Source organism: Hippocampus bargibanti, linkage group LG08 (genome assembly GCF_051943395.1).
Source record: "Hippocampus bargibanti isolate YZ-2025 linkage group LG08, ASM5194339v1, whole genome shotgun sequence".
Classification (NCBI taxonomy): Eukaryota; Metazoa; Chordata; class Actinopteri; order Syngnathiformes; family Syngnathidae; genus Hippocampus; species Hippocampus bargibanti.
This window is the reverse complement of record NC_142741.1, coordinates 14798169-14817279: the sequence shown is the minus strand read 5'-3', so window position 1 is coordinate 14817279 and position 19111 is coordinate 14798169. Positions and strand designations below refer to the sequence as shown.

The 19111-nt window shown below is 45.6% G+C and overlaps 1 protein-coding gene across 4 annotated transcripts in view; it reads left to right on the top strand.

The window, feature by feature from the left end:
* Window positions 1–8833: 8833 nt before the first annotated feature.
* maoa (monoamine oxidase a) overlaps window positions 8834–19111 on the top strand; it is a 47269-nt gene continuing 36991 nt past the window's right edge. The window contains exons 1-2 of one of the 4 annotated variants that reach the window (XM_089003525.1): window positions 8879–8933; window positions 11397–11458. In XM_089003525.1, coding sequence (XP_088859651.1) covers window positions 11416–11458 — 43 coding nt within the window. In that variant the 5' untranslated portion in view covers window positions 8879–8933; window positions 11397–11415. Of the gene's footprint in view, window positions 8934–10468; window positions 11268–11396; window positions 11459–19111 lie in introns of those variants that run through there. The other 3 variants (XM_089003523.1, XM_089003524.1, XM_089003526.1) reach the window with 3 other exon arrangements.

The following is a 19111-nucleotide window of genomic DNA, read 5'->3' as shown; positions in this document are numbered from 1 at the left end:
TTTTGGTGCGTCAGTGAAAATAGTCAGTGAAAAGAGTGGATTCCCCAATGCTCAGTAACTCTTCCCTCGTGTAACTGAGTCGCGTAGGATCGCAAAAAACAAATGGAAATGACAAAACCAGGAACAATACTAGGGAGCGTGTGACCGAGGCTGCCATCTGCGGCGCCATCTTGGATGAATCCAAGATGGTGTATTGGCCTTTTATTCACAACTCTCTGGATCTCCGTCAATTGACTCACATCTTTCCGAGCCGCCTTGATCTTGGCCTCCAACTGTCTTTTCCATGGTGGGTAATAAATCTCGTGGCTCTCATGGTTGCCCCCATTCTCCGCATGTAACCCCTCTGACTAGGGTGGCTTGAGTAGTAGCATTCCAACAGAGCCATGTTATCGCATCTCGTCCATCTCCACTTTGTTCCAGTAGCTCATTTTTCATCAGGGTACTCAGGTTCCCCAGCACCTGACGCAGACCTTGTTTGGCCGGGCGACGTCTGAGCCGGTATGTCATTCCATTTATTGTCTCTCATCATTTTTATGAGGTAGGCATTAGCGTGAAGGGTCTTGCCCAAGGACCCACACTGGGTGATGTTTTTTTGTGCTCATTTTCTCTGCCACAAGTGGGAAGCGAACCCTCGTCTCCCACATGCCAAACTGATGCCTTATTAAGTGAGGTTTCCAGGCGCTATATCTATCTATCTATCTATCTATATATATATATATATTATGTGATATCATGAGAGGCTAGCTCTCAGCGGGACGGGACAAGAAGTGCAATGGACGACAGGTTTGGATACAAACAAAAGGTTTTTAATCAAGGGTTCCAGGGGGAATTCACAAGCAACAAAGGTTCGAATAGTGTCTCTTCCAATACTTGTCAAAATAAAGTCTCTTCTGATACTTAAATCCAAATAAAGTCTCTTCTGCTTCTTAAATCCAAATAAAGTCTCTTCTGAGGTAAAACTGAAGACGGAGCTCTTTACAAGAGTCTCTAGGCCTCACCCCCTCTTGACGTCCTTGTCATGTAGCCTAGCCACCTTAGCTAGGTTCAAATCCAGTGTCCAGTCGTGTGGTCCCAACTGGCAATGAGTTCCACGCAGCAATTAACTTCTCCACAAAGCACAGCAATCGAGCTTGTCTTTCCCCAAACTGCACACTCAAAGGCTCTCTGCCTTAAGAGCCCTGCTTTCCAATGACGCCCTGATCAGCCGCAGGTGTGTGGGTTTAATTGCTGCCTTCCACCAGGTGGGGCCAAGACTCTCTCTGGGTGGAGCCATCTTAGGGGGATGTATTTGCCTTCCAGGACACAGCCTCTCGTGACATCACACATCCCCCCCCTTGAGACCGACGTCCTCGGCGGGGTGAAGGATGCGAAACAGGCCAGGAAGGCCTCCCTTCGGGAGAGGGCATCCGCATTGCCTTGGCGCTTGCCAGCCCTGTGGACCACAGAGAAGTTAAAGGCCTGCAGACTCAAGAACCACCTTGTTACTCTGCTGTTGGTCTCCTTGTTCCTGGCCATCCATTGGAGAGGAGCATGATCAGAGACCACCGTGAAGCGTCTTCCCAGGAGATAGAAGCGCAATGACTCCAACAGCTTCCTGCTAAGGTACAGGATGGGATGTTCCTCTCCTCCATGGACTTGCGAGAGTACAGCCCCCAGACCAACTTCTGATGCATCCGCTTGCACCATGAAGTCCTTGCTGAAGTCTGGTGCCACCAGGATCGGGCTGGAACATAACGCCTGTTTTAGATTGGCGAAGGCCATTTCGGCCTCTGGGCTCCACTTAACCAATCGGGAGTGTTTTTTGGTCGTCAATTCTGTCATGGGGGCTGCTATAGTAGCAAAGTCAGCGATAAAGCGTCTATAGTAGCCAGCCATGCCTAAGAACGACCTCACCTGCTTCTTGGTAAAGGGTTAGGGCCAATCTCGTATAGCCCGTAGTTTTGCTTCTTGAGGCTTCACCAGCCCCCGTCCTATAGTGTAGCCCAGGTAGTTGGTCTCGCCAAATGCCAACCTGCACTTCTTCGGGTTCGCTGTGAGACCTGCTTTTCTGGGGTAAGTGACTCTCCCAGTCGGGACTCTGTATGACGACATCATCTAAATATGCTGCTGCGTACCTCTTGTGGGGGGTGAGAATCCGGTCCATTAGGCGCTGAAACGTGGCGGGTGCTCCATGTAGACCAAACGGGAGCCTGGTGTATTGGTAGAGCCCCTCAGGTGTGGCGAAGGCTGTCTTCTCCTTTGATGCCGGGGTCAGGGGCACCTGCCAATAACCCTTTGTGAGGTCGAGAGTGGTGATGAAACGTGCCTGTCCCAAGGAGTCAATAAGATCATCAACACGAGGCATCGGGTACGCATCAAATTCAGACACCTCATTCAACTTCCGATAGTCGTTGCAGAATCGTATTGACCCGTCTGGCTTGGGAACCAACACGATCGGACTTGCCCAGGCACTTTGGGACTCCTCAATTATTCCAAGTTGCAGCATCTTCCGTATCTCCTCTTGAATAGCTGCCTTACGGGCCTCCGGCACCCGGTATGGACGTTGGTGGATCGTTTTTCCAGGTGTGGTGCGTATGTCGTGTTGCACCACGTCCGTGTGTCCAGGTATGGAGGAGAAGACGTCTTGGTTACGCTCCACCAATTCGAGGGTCATCTGGCGTTGGTGTGGGGACAAATTTGGACCCGTATGGAGGTCTTCTCTGGCCGGTTCCTTTGCCTCGCTGGGGGGTAGGCAACTAAACAGCGCCTCTCTGGCATGCCATTTCTTTAGGAGGTTAACATGATAAATCTGCTCCGGTTTCCTCTTACCAGGTTGCCTCACCTTGTAGTTTACCTCCCCCACGCGTTCGATGACCTCAAAGGGCCCCTGCCAGGATGCCAGGTACTTGCACTCCACGGTTGGTACCAAGACCAGCACTCGGTCCCCTGGCTTGAACTCTCGAGGCTGGGCAGGTCTATTGTAGGAGGCTTGCTGCTGTCGTTGGGCCGCTTCCAGGTGTTCTCGCACTATGGGGTAAATGGCCTTCATCCTTTCCCGCATGTCCCCCACATGCTCGATGAGGATACGTTGTCGGCACGGCTGCTCTTCCCAAGCCTCTTTGGCAATATCCAGCAGTCCCCGGGGCCTGTAAGAGTACAACAGCTCAAAGGGTGAGAAACCGGTAGAAGACTGTGGTACCTCCCTCACGGCAAACAGCAAGTATGGGAGCAGTTGATCCCAGTTTCGGCCATCTTCTTTGATAACTTTCCTCATCATGGCCTTGAGTGTTTTGTTGAATCGCTCTACCAATCCATCTGTCTGTGGGTGGTAGATGGAGGTTCTCAGCTGCTTGACCTTGAGCAGGGCACACAGGTCCTTCATGACCTTGGACATAAAGGGGGTTCCCTGGTCGGTCAGTATTTCCTTTGGGATCCCTACCCGGCTGGCGAGAGCAAACAGTTCCTTTGCAATCTGCTTTGTGGTAGCCTTTCTGAGGGGGACAGCTTCTGGGAACCGGGTGGCATAATCCATCATTACTAAAATATACTGGTGTCCCCTCGCACTTTTTGGTAGGGGTCCGACTATGTCCAGCCCAAGCCTCTGAAAAGGGGTCTCAATGATGGGTAAGGGAATTAGCGGGTTTCTGTATGTGGGCTTGGGCGCCACCTGTTGGCACTCGGGGCAAGAACGACAATAGTTCTCGACATCCTTGTGTACCCCTGGCCAGAAGAACCGTTGCAAGATTCTCTCTTTTGTCTTTTCCACCCCTAGGTGTCCCCCTAGCAGGTGTGTGTGTGCCAAGTCCAGTACTGTAGCTCGGTGTGGTTGTGGTACCAGAAGTAGTTCGCGTATTTCATCATTTTGCTTCGTAACCTGGTATAATAGCCCCCGATCAACCGCAAAATGGGGGTATGTGGGGCTTGTCCTTTCCCCCAGTACTACACCCTCTAAAACCTGTATATTCTTCATGGCGTTGGCAAGGGTAGGATCCTGTAACTGGGCTGTACCATACCGGCCTGTTAGAGGAAGCAGCTTCTAGGTCCCTGGGTTCTCATCACCACTGGAAGCCGGGAGATTTTCTGGCGCTGGCGTTTCCTCTGCGGTCTCTGGGCCAGACTCCGTCTCCGGTGGTGCATTTGCTATCCCTAGGAGGGCACAGGCTGGGGAGAGTGAATTAGAGGGGTAGGCTTGAGTATTCACTGCACGCGTCTTACCTCTCCCCTTCCGAGGTAGTCGGGCCAGTCTTTCCTGTGTTTCTCTCCACAGGGGGTGAAAGGCCGGGCAGTCGCGTCCAATCAGGAGGGGGACAGGAAGAGAGTCAACCACACCAGCTACCGTGCGGATGATTCCCTTGGTTGTGGTCATGGTGAGTTCCGTAGTGTGGTACTCTCTGGTGTCTCCGTGGACGCAGGAGACGGGAAAGGTTTTCTCCGGAGATAACCTGGTTGGATCGAACAGCGTTTGGCGCACCAAGGTGACCAGGCTTCCGGAGTCCAGCAGGGCTTCAACATCCTGGTGATTCACCGTCACTGGACAGGTGGAGGGTCTTGTTAGTGCGCTTTCACTACCCCCCAGGAGGGAGGCATAGTGAGCAGGGTGGGCACTGGAAGAGTCAGCGGTCGGCATGGACTCTTCCGCTGGTTTTCCACACTGCCATGAGATGTGTCCCGCCTTTCCGCATCTGTGGCATCGTCTGGTTTCGGTGCCACTGGGCGGCCGCCACGGCCTGGGTGGACTTCTGACACTACCTGGAGCAATCTTGGCGGGCTTGGGCAACTTTGGGCGGGCCATTTCAGTCCGGGATGGGGGTGTGTTGCCGGTTTCCCTCTTGGTCGTTCGCAGCATCTCCGCTGTGGCCTGGTACTGCTCCACCGCTGCCACTGTTTGACCCGCAGTAGTCAGCGACTGCTGACTGATTATCCTTTTTGCCTCATAGGGCAGGGCTCGTAAGGAGCGATCCACGACAATGGCCTCGACCACCTCAGCTGCCGTGCTCCTTTCCGGTTCCAGCCACTTCCGTGCGATGCGGGCCAATTCGTGCATCTGTGCCCGTGGAAGTTGGTCTGGCTGGAAAGTCCAGGTGTGGAAGCGCTGTGCCATCCCGAACTTGGTGAGCCCGTGTCTGCTGAGAATTTCAGCTTTTAAATAGTCGTAGTCTTCTGCTCTGTCTGCGGTCAAGTCCAGGACAGCATTCAGCGATTCCCCTGTCAGGAAGCGTGCAAGCAATCCCACCCACTGCCGCTTGGGCCACTTTTCTCGAGTGGCGGTTGCTTCAAACGTATGCAAATACGCCTCAACATCATCCGTCGCCCCCATCTTGGCTAAAAAATCCCCCGCCTTCACCCGGGGTGTGTTCTTGGCGGCCATTTGTTTTTGCAAGAGCAATTCCTCTGCCTTCAGTTCATTGGCTCTCCTTTGCTCCTCCAGGAGAGCCAAATTGGTCTGATATTGGGCTTCCTGACTTGCAAGCAGGGTTTTCAAAACGTCTTCCATTTTTGTAATTGAGGATATTTTCACTTTAGAAAAAACATAACACAAACCATCAATGTCCATGCACTTACTAACGTTTGTCTAATGCCCGCATTCTCCACCATATGTGATATCATGAGAGGCTAGCTCTCAGCGGGACGGGACAAGAAGTGCAATGGACGACAGGTTTGGATACAAACAAAAGGTTTTTAATCAAGGGTTCCAGGGGGAATTCACAAGCAACAAAGGTTCGAATAGTGTCTCTTCCAATACTTGTCAAAATAAAGTCTCTTCTGATACTTAAATCCAAATAAAGTCTCTTCTGCTTCTTAAATCCAAATAAAGTCTCTTCTGAGGTAAAACTGAAGACGGAGCTCTTTACAAGAGTCTCTAGGCCTCACCCCTCTTGACGTCCTCGTCATGTAGCCTAGCCACCTTAGCTAGGTTCAAATCCAGTGTCTAGTCGTGTGGTCCCAACCTGCAATGAGTTCCACGCAGCAATCAACTTCTCCACAGAGCACAGCAATCGAGCTTGTCTTTCCCCAAACTGCACACTCAAAGGCTCTCTGCCTTAAGAGCCCTGCTTTCCAATGACGCCCTGATCAGCCGCAGGTGTGTGGGTTTAATTGCTGCCTTCCACCAGGTGGGGCCAAGACTCTCTCTGGGTAGAGCCATCTTAGGGGGATGTATTTGCCTTCCAGGACACAGCCTTGCATGTTACTGGGGTGTGGCAGGAAACTGAAGTACTCAGGGAAAACCAACACAGGCACAGGGAGAACATGCAAGCGCCACACAGGGTGGGGATTGAACCCACGACCTCTGCACAGTGAAGACAATGTGCTAACAACTGTGCTAACCACATGACTACTGTGCCGCCCTCAAGAGAATCCAATGGTGAGTTGATTTCCTACATTTTCTAATTGATACAGCAGCGGCAGTCCATGCATGTCAAACCTCGGCCTTCAGTAGTGCTACGTCAGAATCACTCCACAGCTGCGAGTGTGGTGTGATTTACTACACTTCCACTGGAGGATGCCGTTGGCCAGGAAATGATGTGTGACCTTCAGAAACTTAAGAAATACTGTCATTAAACTATTCGAATTTTTACTATGAATGTCTGGATTCTGTCACGGTTTGCAAAGTGGTGATGGCGGGTGCGGATCCCAAAAAGCAGGCAGGAGGGAGCAGGAGGTTGTTTGACAAATTGTATTAAAATAAAGTCAGCAGGAACAAAAAGTAAAACATAAAAATCATCTGAATGGAAAAAATACAAAGTAGCAAAAGAAGACCAAAAGTAAAAGTCCGCCAAGGTTAAACAAACACATACACAATGCATGCAGCAAACAAGCAGCAAACAAACAATGAACCGGCCCCGGATGGTCGTGCCGAGTGTCATTTTAAGTGACAGTGATTATAACGACCAGCACCTGCGAGGCTGCCGGCAGGGCTGACGTCGCTACCCGTTGGTCGCCAATCTGATCGGGACGACCAGCACCTGTGCAAGTGCAGCCGGGGCCGACAGCGCCCCCCCGTTGGTTGCCAACCAGATCATGACAGATTCCCGATGAAATAGCAATTTATTTGCTATTTTTGCTAGCTTCTTAGCTTTCCAACCTTTCTTAATGATTTCCATCTATTCTTGAAGAGTCCGTCTTGAAAATGGCTTTACCAGTATACTATACAGTGATACATTGGCTTACGAACTGAATTGGTTCCCAGACAGAGTGTGTAAGGCGAAAAGTGTTTATCCCAAAAAATAATTTCCCTTAGGAAATCATTAAAATGAGAATAATCCGTTTCCAGGTCCCCATGAAACATAATTTTGTACTTTCTAATTTTCTAAGCCTTAAAACTACACAAAATATACATTATTTTATGTATAATAAATCTGCTATGGTATTATAATTAAATAAATAAACTGTACTATATAATAAATTTGTTTTATTTAACTTTGTGATGGTTGTTGACGGCTTGATGGAATGGAGTGGCCGGTTGCATCAGCATTAAACACTTGATGAGGAACGTAACCTTCTTCCTTCACCATCTTGAGGAATGATCCCTTGTAGGTCCTTTCTCTGTGACAATTTTATCTAGTTCCTCATAAATTGTGTTACGTTTAACTGGGTTGATAGCTTTTAGCATCAAGTGTACAGATGGCTTGTGCGGGTTGTTTGTGGAGCCTGATTGATGGGATATTTTAACCTTGCAGTATACACTCTGCCTTTGAACTATCAAAGTTGAAACTCTCACTGTCGTCTGCCTGTCTCTTTAATGTTTAAACCACCTCCCTTCACTGCTGTGTTCTTGACCAATCACGTGGGTTTAACTGAAGACTGGGAGCGGGGAATAGAAGACAAAAACAGTCAGTTGCCATTTTGTTGTTAGAAGAATGGGCTTGTTCGGGAACGACACATCACTCATTGAGGCAGCTCTGTGGATGAAAAACGTTTGTATGCCAAGGTAAAGTTCGTATGCCAAGGTAAAAATGTCATAAATTTAACGTTCATAAACCAAAACGTTTGTAAGCCAAAGGGTTCATAAACCGAGGTATCACTGTATCTGCAACCAAATCCATTTCTTCTCCTTCTTCAGCCATTGTTAGTTGACAAAACCACTATTAAATCGACACAACAATATATTTGCTGATGCAGCTCACTACATATGTATACAGTGTGCTAGCTCTGACCAGCTCTCCTCACTAGCGGCTAGTGATACAATGATTGGCAAATGACTAGCCTGACGTCTCCCGCACCTTACAGCAGGTCTTGGGTTGCCAACTCAAACTCTGATTGGTTAAAGCAACTGTTTCATCAACATTTATTTTTATTCTCCAGGGCCCGCAGAACTGATTGTGAAGGTGTCCAGGTTGATTTTTTTACCCTGTTAACAAATGATGGCCGGAATATGATTGGCTGAAGATAGATACCACACATCTGGAAGCCGCACAACAAATGAAAATAAATGAAAGGTAGCAGAAAGACAATTTGGAATTATTTAAGAACAATCCATGGACAAAATATAATTAACATCAGTCAGTGATTCAGTTATTTTTAGGCCAGCAGAGAATGCCTTGCAGACCCTGGCGACTCACCACTGTGCTACAGTAATTATTAAGTAGATCCTCCATTTATTACCTTTGTTTAAATTCAGTAGTGAATCTAGTTTATTTACTCAATTGGAGTCTTTTCTCTTTATTTTATGGAAGGAATGGGATACATATGCTACACGAGGTTCGCAAATATTGATGCCAGGTCCCTTTTTTACAACCACGCTGGGGGCGGAGTCATTTTGAGGGGTGCACGCCCGTCCGGCAGCCTCCGCCCACACGTGTCTGTTATAATACAGATGCGCTCTGCAGTCGACGCAGCAGCAGCAGCAGCAGCAGCAGCAGCAGCAGCAGCAGTCCAGACGACGAAAGCATCGAGCAAAATGACGGCGCTTGGCAACATTTACGACGTGGTCGTGGTCGGCGGAGGAATATCCGGTGAGGAGCACGTCGCTTTGACCATAACCCTGAATGTTTAATCAACATATTGTTCAACAATTGCTAAATTGGCTTGACTGGCGATTGATGGGAGTGGGGAGACAATTGTTGCACTGTAAGCAATGCGTACTACTATTGTACCAGCCGCAAACATAAACGATATGTTATAGCCTTTACAAGGTTACGATAGGTGTGTACGGTGAGTAGTAGGAGTTAGCAGCAGAAGAACGACGCCTGTTGAGTAAGAGCTAATGATCCACGCACAGCAGACTTTTATTATGTAAGAGCAGGAGAAAGGGTGGGAGGGTGGTGAGGTGGCTGCTATCGCTTGGCTTGCTTATTTATTAATTACACAGACGTGTCATTGCCTTTGGCGAGCGGAACATGTTGAAAAAAAATAGAATAGTAGCTTTGTGCAAATAATACCAACAAGCCATTCACGAGTGAGATAAGTGAGACGTGTGGATTTAACTTCATGTCACACGGTAATATGAAATATGAATAACAATCAACTAATTTTTGTTGTACTGTTTTGTATTAAAGTGTACTTTTAAAGGACAACCGACGTCTCCGGACAAGTTGTGTCCACAATTTGTAAAATGGCTTCAAATGACTTCTACTGGGCGTATTTTAATAAGATTCCACAGCATATAGCTATATTTTACGTTTTAAGACTCGCACTGAACATTCAGGAAGTCTTGTTTTTGAGTTGGTGACGAGTCCGTACGTGACGTCATGAAAGGACCCCCCCACCTGACCGCAAAAAAGACGCATTGTAGCGTCCTTCCATCACGTCAATGTATTTTGCTGTACTGTTTTGTTTGAAAACCCTGTGTTGCACGCAAAAGCCGCCAGAAGAGAGAGTCCAAGATCCATGGAAGGAATTTATCAGCCTGTGGAAACGGGCTGATTCATTCCTCACAGGAGCTGGTCGCCATTTTCTTGCCTATTTTGTGGGACGCTACATTGCAGTCCAGATGCCTCAAAATGACACGGAATGACTTCTTTAATCGATTGCAAACATGTATGCTTTCCTCTTCAGAACTATTTGAATCATATTCATAACTGGATGTGTAACAAGAAAGCATATTCTCCGAATCTGAAGCCATTGTTTGGATTCTCCAGCAATGCAAGACTTCTTGGCGTGACGTCACGAACTGGGCATGGGACTTTCTGAAAATGCCCAATTCGCAGCTCATTTTTTTGCAGATTTTGGACACTTTAAGTCATTTTTATTGGATTGGATTGGATTTGCCTTTATTAGTCTCGCAGTGGAGAAATTTACATTTCACAGCAGCAAAGTGATGATATTGGTGTTTTGCATTTGAATAAAAATATCATACTGCGTGTTTTGGGTATTTTAGACGCTATAAAACGGTTTTCTGATGTCAGTTAAAAAACAAAAAAGTGACGTTGGTTGCCCTTTAAGTATTCTCTTTTTATTTTGTATTATTTCATATTCATGCAATATTTTTCACTAGATATAAACAAACATACGAATCAAACCTCTGAAGATATGGAAGACACTGAAGAAGCACAAAAATTAGGACGTTTTGGTACAGTGTGTTATTGACCCTTAAGATGGTGCCATATTTGTCAATAAATAATATTTATGCAGCAGAAATGAGTGCACTATATGCGTAATTCAGTAATTATGTGCCAGCAGCCATTACTTTTTGTTATGCATCACCGTTCGTCTCCTCCTCTGAGCCTCAACTGCGAAGAGGGATTTCCTCCCAACCCGCATACTCTGCGCAGCCAATCGTAAGCAAGCTCGGCGGATATCGGCCTGATAATTGGCAACGCTTCAGCATAGGGCGCTTGTTGGTCAGCTTTGGTGTCCGTCACGTAAGCTTCCAGCCATTGAAACCTCCAATGTGTCTGTGTGCATGCATGCGCGTGTAGCACAGTACGCAACTAATCGCAAGTAAGCTCGGCCGGAAAAAGACGCGCAATACAAAATCTAACTTACAGCATCTCTGAACATTTTTTGACATACTGTACCCGCAAAATGTTTGTACGTACTGTTATTCATAACTTGAATGTTCGTAAGTTGGGGAGCGTCTGTAAATCTGCATTCTTAAGAATAACAAAATCATTCTAAATTTTCTTGGTTGCTGTCAAAGATTTTAATGTATCATTAATATTCTGCAGTGGTTAGTGTATGGTGCTCATAGTGCATGGGTCGTTGGTTGAATTCTGGGTTCGGGCTCGCTGTGTGGAGTTTGCTTGTTCTCCCAGGGCCCGCATGGGTTTTCTTCAGGACCTCCGGTTTCTTCCCATGTTCCAAAAACCTGCATGGCAGGCTGATTGAACGCTCTCAATTGTCCTCAGGTGTGTGTGTGTGTGTGTGCGCGTGTGTGTGTGTGCGCGTGTGTGTGTGTGTGTGTGTGTGTGTGTGTATGTGAGCATGAATGGTTGTTTGTCTCTGTGTGCCATGTGATTGGTTGGTAACCGTTTCAGAGTGTCCCCTGCCTTCTGCATGAAGACAGCTTGGATAGTCTCCATCACCCCCAGCAACAATGGTAAGGATAAAGAGGTTCGGAGAATGCCACATAACAAAACTTCATCCTTAATATCAGAAAATTCCACACTTGTGGTGTTGTTGTTGTTGTTGTTTGGATGTCTATTTTGACTCAAAATTGAATTCAAATGTGCTCAGCAGTATATCCTTTTATGTCGATGACCATGAAGTGAAAAAGTTACACTTTGTTATATTCTACAACTATTATTTTGCCAAGGGCTAAACACCTCTTGAGCAAGCCATTTATTAGTCTTAAATGGATGCTGTGTCCAGCAGCTAACTAGGAGAAGGCGCTTACAGTCTTTTACTAGGAGGCACCATTTTTGGAAATATGCAAAGACTCATATCAGTATCAGTAACTGGACTATATTGATTGCTAAAAGTTTGAAGGTTACAATTTTTGCCATTGTATAGGCAACATGTGTGTGGTCTGGTTTGTTGATCTGTAACTTGGGAAATGCATGCACCATGTTATTGGAGTCATTCAAGATATATTTTAGTCCACGCAATTCAAAATGACAGGATGACAAAACAACAATCTGCTCAATGTATCAAATGGGGGTAAACATTGCTTGGTGCCACTGAAGACTATTGATCTACACTTAGATTGTTCTCACTGCAAGCCAATAAATTATGCTGGGTTGCTACACTTAGAAACTCATGTTGTGAATCGAGTCGCATCTCAATATGCACCTGAGCCTCAATTCTTGTTTTCAATACTGGTGTGCAATACTGCGAGATGTGTGATCCAATACTAAGTACATGCAGAGTATATAACACACTAATACAGTGAGACCTCATCTTACGAACTTAATTGGTTCCCAGACAGAGTGTGTAAGCCAAAAAGTGTGTATCACAAAAAAAAAATCCCATAGGAAACCATTAAAATGGGAATAATCCGTTCCCAGGTTTCCATAAAATATACTTTTCGACTAAATAAGCCTTAAAACTACACACAACATAACTTATTCTATGTATAATAAATGTGCTATTGTATTGTAATGAAAGAAATACACCGCACTGTATAATAAAGTCACTTTATTTACATTTGTGATGGTCATTGATGGCTTGATGGAATGGCGTTGGAGGTCCGAGGTCAAAGGTTATTGCGGTTTGGAAAAAAAGTCACATTCCATAAGGACTGTAATTAAAGAAATAAACTGCTATGAAATAAAGTCGTTTTATTTACCTTTATGATGGTCATTGATGGAATGGTGTTGGAGGTCGAAGGTCAGAGGGAATTGCTGTTTGGAAAGAGAGGCACATTACATGAGGACTGTAATTAAAGAAATAAACTGTGCTGTAAAATAAAGTTTTATTTACCTTTTTGATGGTCATTGATGGCTAACCTTAGAAGTGGTGAAGGATTTCAAATACCTTGGATCCTTTGTGAGTGAGGATGGCAGCTCCACAAAGGAGATTAAATCACAAATTGCAATAGCAACATCAGCCATGACAAGACTGGCCAGAATTTGGAGGAGCAATACCATCGGCTTTGCAGTGAAGGTCAGGCTGTACAAGTCTCTAGTACTCTCCACCTTGTTATACGGCTGTGAGAGCTGGACACTTACAGCAGACACAGAGCGCAGGATCAAGGCGTTTGAGCATAAGCGCTACAGAAGGATGCTCAATATATCTTACAGGGAACACCAGACAAATGACTACATCAGACAGCTAGTCGCCACCCTTTCTGGAGAACAAGAGCCTGTACTCTCAATGGTGAAACGTCGTAAAATGGCCTGGTTTGGCCACGTTATAAGGCATACCTCACTATCCAAAACCATCCTGGAGGGGACAGTGGAAGGGAAGCGGAGAAGAGGAAGACAGAGGAAGTGCTGGATGGACAACATTAAGGAATGGACAGGCTGCAGCTTCCACACCCTGCTACGAACTGCTGAAGACCGAGAGCGCTGGAGATCTCTGACTGCCCAGACGTCCATCATGGCACCCCTACGGCCTTCTAGGCCATGGGATGAAGTGAAGTGAAGTGAAGTAAGTGATGGCTTATGGAAGGAGAGTCACCTTCCATAAGGACTGTTGCTAACTTAACCTCTGGTGTGGCTTCTCTTTGCTTCTTTGGAGACTCCTCATCACTTTTGCTGATTAAAAACCTCTTAATTGACACATGTTGCTTTCTGACTTGTAAGGTCTTATGAAACTGAGGCATTACAGTATCATTCATCATGTTGATGATTCTCATAGCCACAGTCTTTTCTGGATCTGGAACTGTTCGATAAAAGCCTGCCCATTCCACTTTGCCACCATTGCCTTGATGAGCTCACTTGATGCTGCAGCCATCCCCTCCTCCTCGCCCTACGATGTTCTCGAAACATCCGTTGCTGACTTTAAAATCCTCAATAAGCGCCGAACTTTCAGGTTGCCGCGTGGCGATATCGGCGTGAATTAGCCGTGCTCTCTCGCATAAAAATTAACAGAAGTTTTTCAACTACTCTGATTGCCCGAGACCGTCGCTTTGAGAGCACGAAAACACCTTTTGCAACACACGCACCTTTGATGGCTTCTCTGTTGAATGGTAGCAATGGTTGACTTAGCATAGCCGTGTTCGGCCACTAAAACACACAAATGCACACCTTGTGTTTTTCAATTATCTCCTTGTCAGCGACAATGATTTTATTTTGTGTCTTCTTTGGCCGTGGTGGGTTTTTTTCGGTCCCACAATAGTAAAATTATCAGCAAAAAGCTCCAAGGAGGCGATCGACCTGTGCATTCAATGAGAGGGGTTGTGGAAAGGTGGCCCGGCTAGAGCTCTGTTCGGTCGTGTGCTTCCGCCGAAGATCCAAAGATCACTCCGCCAGATCCGAAGGTCGTGTGCTTTGGTGTTCTTCCGCCGAAGATTACTACGCCAGCCGTGGTGGTTGTAGTGCGTATATAAATGAAAATATAAAATATATATAAAGTAGTGCGTATTTCAAGGTTTAATTTTCATAAATTTGACATTCGTAAGACGAAAAAGTTTGGAAGATAAGTTGTTCATAAGCTGAGGTCTCACTGTATTGGTACTCTTTTAATAATTAAGCCAATGAATTGTGAAATTGCACCTTCTATTTCTCCTAGCTCATGGCCTCATGGCAGGGGGCGCTGGTGATTACTGATTCTTCTAGTGACTCCTCGGCTGCAGAATAATAGTTTTAGTGACAGCAAGCTACAGTTAGCAAGTTAAGTGCAACCATCCAGTCATTTTTTCGTGTTGCTTGGCCTTATTTTCAGAATGGTGGATCTTCTTCTTTTCCTTTCGGCTTTTCCCTTCAGGGGTCGCCACAGCGAATCAATGTCCTCCATCTATCCTGGTTTTGTGCATCCTCTTCTAATATGAGTTGTCCCTCTAATGTACTCATTCCTGATCCTATCCAACCTGGTCACTCCCAAAGAAAACCTCAACATCTTCAGCTCTGCTACCTCCAGCTCTGCTTCCTGTCTTTTCTTGAGCGGCACTGTCTCCAGTCCAAACATCATGGCTGGTCTGACCACGGTTTTATACACTTTTCCTTTCATCCTAGCTGAAACCCTTCTATTACACATCACACCTGACATTTTTCTCCAGCCGCTCCAGCCTGCCTGGACACGCTTCTTCACCTCTTTTCCACACTCTCCATTGCTCTGGACAGTTGACCCCAAGTACTTAAAATCCTCCACCTTCTTTATCTCTTCTCCCTGTAGCATCACTCTTGCACTAGGATCCCTCTCATTCACACACATATATTCTGTCTTGTTGCGACTGATCTTCATTCCTCTCCTTTCCAGGGCATATCTCCACATCTCTAGTTTCTCCGCCACCTGTTCCCAGTTCTCGCTACAGATCACAATGTCATCTGCAAACATCATGGTCCAAGGAGATTCTTGTCTAACATCGTCTGTCAGCCTGCCCATCACCATAGCAAACAAGAAGGGGCTCAGCGCTGACCCACTCAGAGGAATCCCACCTCCACCTTGAATTCCTCAGTCATACCGACAGCACACCTCACAACTGTCTTACAATTATGATACATGTCTTGCACCGCTCTGACATACTTTTCCGTCACTCCAGACTTTCTCATGCAATGCCACAGCTCTTCTCTGGGCACCCTGTCGTACGCTTTCTCCAGATCTACAAAGACACAATGCAATTCCTTCTGACCTTCTCTGTACTTCTCTATCAGCATTCTTAAAGCGAACACTGCATCTGCCGTACTCTTTTTTTTTTTTTTTTTTTTTTTTTTTTGGCATGAAGCCATACTGCTGCTCACAAATGTTCACTTCTGCTCTTAGTCTAGCTTCAACTACTCTTTCATTGTAGTTTCATTGTATGGCTCATCAACTTTATTCCTCTGTAGTTAGTACAACTCTGCACATCTCCTTTGTTCTTAAAAATGGGCACGAGTACACTTCGTCTCCATTCTTCAGGCATCTGTTCACCATCTAAGATCTTGTTGAATAACCCAGTCAGAACACCACCGCCACCTCTCCAAGACACTTCCATACCTCGATTGGTAAATCATGAGGCCCGAGTGCCCTTCCCCCCTTCATCCTCTTCAGCGCCCTCCTCACTTCATCCTTGCTAATGTTTGCTACGTCTTGGTCCACAACAGTCACGTCTTCTACTCTTTGTTCCTTCTCATTTTCCTCATTCATCAATTCTTCAAAGTACTCTTTCCATCTTGCCATCACACTACTGGCACCTGTTAATACATTGCCATCTCTATCCTTAATCACCCGAACCTGCTGCAGGTCCTTACCGTCTTTGTCTCTCTGTCTCGCCAGCCTGTAAAGATCAGTCTCACCTTCCTTGCTGTCCAGCCGAGCATACAAGTCATCATAGGCCTCTTGTTTGGATTGGATTGGATGGATTGGATATGCCTTTATTAGTCTCACAGTGGAGAAATTTACATTTCACAGCAGCAAAGTGATGAAAGGAATGAAAGTAGAAAAACAAAATACATGAGCTGCTGGAAAGGCAGCCACTCTCGTGGCGCCGTCTTGAAGTCAAAAGAACAAAAAAACCCCTAAATAACAAATAATATGACAGCATAGAGACTATATGACAAAACAAAGACACAGAGAGACATTCATTCTTCAGGCCTTGCTGTACCCTCTTTGTGATGACATGAAGCAGTTCTAGATGAAAGAGGAAAGGATCAAAGCGTCTTTCCACCAGTGGATCATGGACATCATGGTGGAATGTACGCGTCGACTACAAGCTAAATGTTGAAAGCAAACACACAGCTGTAGCATCCATTGACGAAAAGAGATTGTCTCACATCTCCTGTTCCACATAAATCTGCTTCAATTCCAAGCCGCAACAGTTCCACATACGCATCGGCGCTCTGCGCTGACGCGTTTGGCCTTTGCCACCTTTACTTTAACCGTGCGCTGCATCTCCTTGTACTGCTGTCTACTCTCGTCCGTCCTCTCAGTGTCCCACTTCTTCTTTGCTAACCTCTTTCTCTGTATACACTCCTGCACCTCCCCGTTCCACCACCAAGTCTCCTTATCTACCTTTCTTCCACTCGATACACCAAGTACTTTCCGACCCGTGTCTCTGATTATGTTCGCTGCAGTTTGCCAGTCATCTGGAAGGACCTCCTGCCCACCCAGTGCTTGTCTTACCTCCTTCCTAAATGTCATGCAACACTCTTCCTTTTTCAACTTCCACCATTTTCAGAATGGTGGATAACATATCTAAGTTGAAAGAATTTTCTAAACTGGACTTTCAATCGAAGCAGGAGATAAATAATTAAAGGAAGACCAACATCGGACTCACAAACGGTATAGCTCACAAATGGTGAGGGATTAATGTAAATCTCCTGGACAGCTTCTCAGCTTTTTGGCCAAGAAGGATCTCATTAAAACTATTCCTGAAGCGACAAAGTTGCTCCAGCTCATGCTCACTGTTCCAGCTACTACAGCATCAGTGGAGCGGTCATTCTCAGCACAAAGGACTGAAAACTTACAGTCGGAACAGGACTGATCAAGGACGACTTTCTTCACTGGCAGTGATCTCCATTGAGACAAAGGGACTTGGACTTCATTTATAAGTAAAGGTAACATGATAATGATTTTTTTTTTATTCTTTGTTTCTATACAGTGAGACCTCAACTTACGAAATTAATTGGTTCCCAGTGTGTAAGGCGAAAAGTGTGTATCTCAAAAAACAATTTCCCATAGAAAACCATTAAAATAGGAATAATCCGTTCCTGGGTTTTCAATAAAATATACTTTTCAACTAAATAAGCCTTAAAACTACACACAACATAACTTATTCTATGTATAATAAATGTGCTATTGTATTGTAATGAAAGAAACACACTGCATTGTATCATAAAGTCACTTTATTTACATTTGTGATGGTCATTTATGGCTTGATGGAATGGCGTTGGAGGTCGAAGGTCAAAGGGAATTGCTGTTTGGAAAGGGAGGCGCATTACATGAGGACTGTAATTAAATAAATAAACTGCTGTATTTACCTTTTTGATGGTCGTTGATGGAAGGAGAGTCACCTTCCATAAGGACTGTTGGTAACTTAACATCTGATGCTGTTCGGTCATGCGCTTCCGCCGAAGATCACTACGCCAGTCGTGGTGGGTGTGTATAATGAAAATAGTGCTTATTATAAGGTTTAATTTTCATAAATTTGACGTTTGTAAGACGAAAAGTTTGTAAGATAAGGTGTTTGTAAGTTGAGGTCTCACTGTATAAAGAATGCGGACATGAGATTTTAAACAAAACACATTAACTGTTGTCAATCAAATGGTGAATAAGATACTCTGTGGAGTTCATATGTTTGTAAATCTGACTGTGATGACGTCAGTGCCTCACCAGCCATGAACCTCACCGCACGTCACTGACTAATGGTAGTATAGTCAATATTGTAATTGGCTCGCATACAATGGCATTCCGAGTCCACACATGGTGGAAATATTTTCTACAGTATTGCTTGATTCATTTTGACAACCTTCAACAAAGCATATTACTCAGCCACCATCCAAAACATTCGGGGTGCTCTGGTGGGTTCTATACTTTTATATTATTATTTTTAATTTTTTTGTAGGGTGTTAGCACAGTGTTTGGAGAGACTTTTGCTGATGATTGACGCTTTCACGTTGTAACAATAAGAGATGTTTTCTTTCTGTTTTGGTCTCCTCGCAGCCGACGCCCTCATTGCACTGGCTTCAACTGTGCGTTTGTCTTGTCAGTCAGACTCATTCAGACATTGAGGTCAGTGTCGCTTCAAATACTAGTCAAGTGTACCCGAACGGTGGAAAAAAACAAGCTAATTCCCGAAAGCTACCGTCAATCCACTTGTGTGTCACACTCGGCCCTTGTAACGACATCATTTGTTTACACGTATAAAAATGTCACGGTCTGCTCAAATGACTGTTTCTCTCCGCACTTGAAATGCAATTGTCCTTTCGCTGCTGGAGACTGCTGCCCGTGGCCACTGGTCCTTCATGGGTGGGGTCGAATGACTTTTACGAGGCAACATTAAAGCTTTGTGACATCCATTTATCACAGTGAGAAGGAGGGGGAAGCAGAGGGAAATTTGTCTCCCTGCTTTGCTTCAGCAGATGTAAATCAGATCGGGGCAGTCAAGAATGTGGGCAGGAAATGCATAAGGAGTGAAAGGATGTGAAAGGGGAAGAGGGTGTAAGTGTATGTG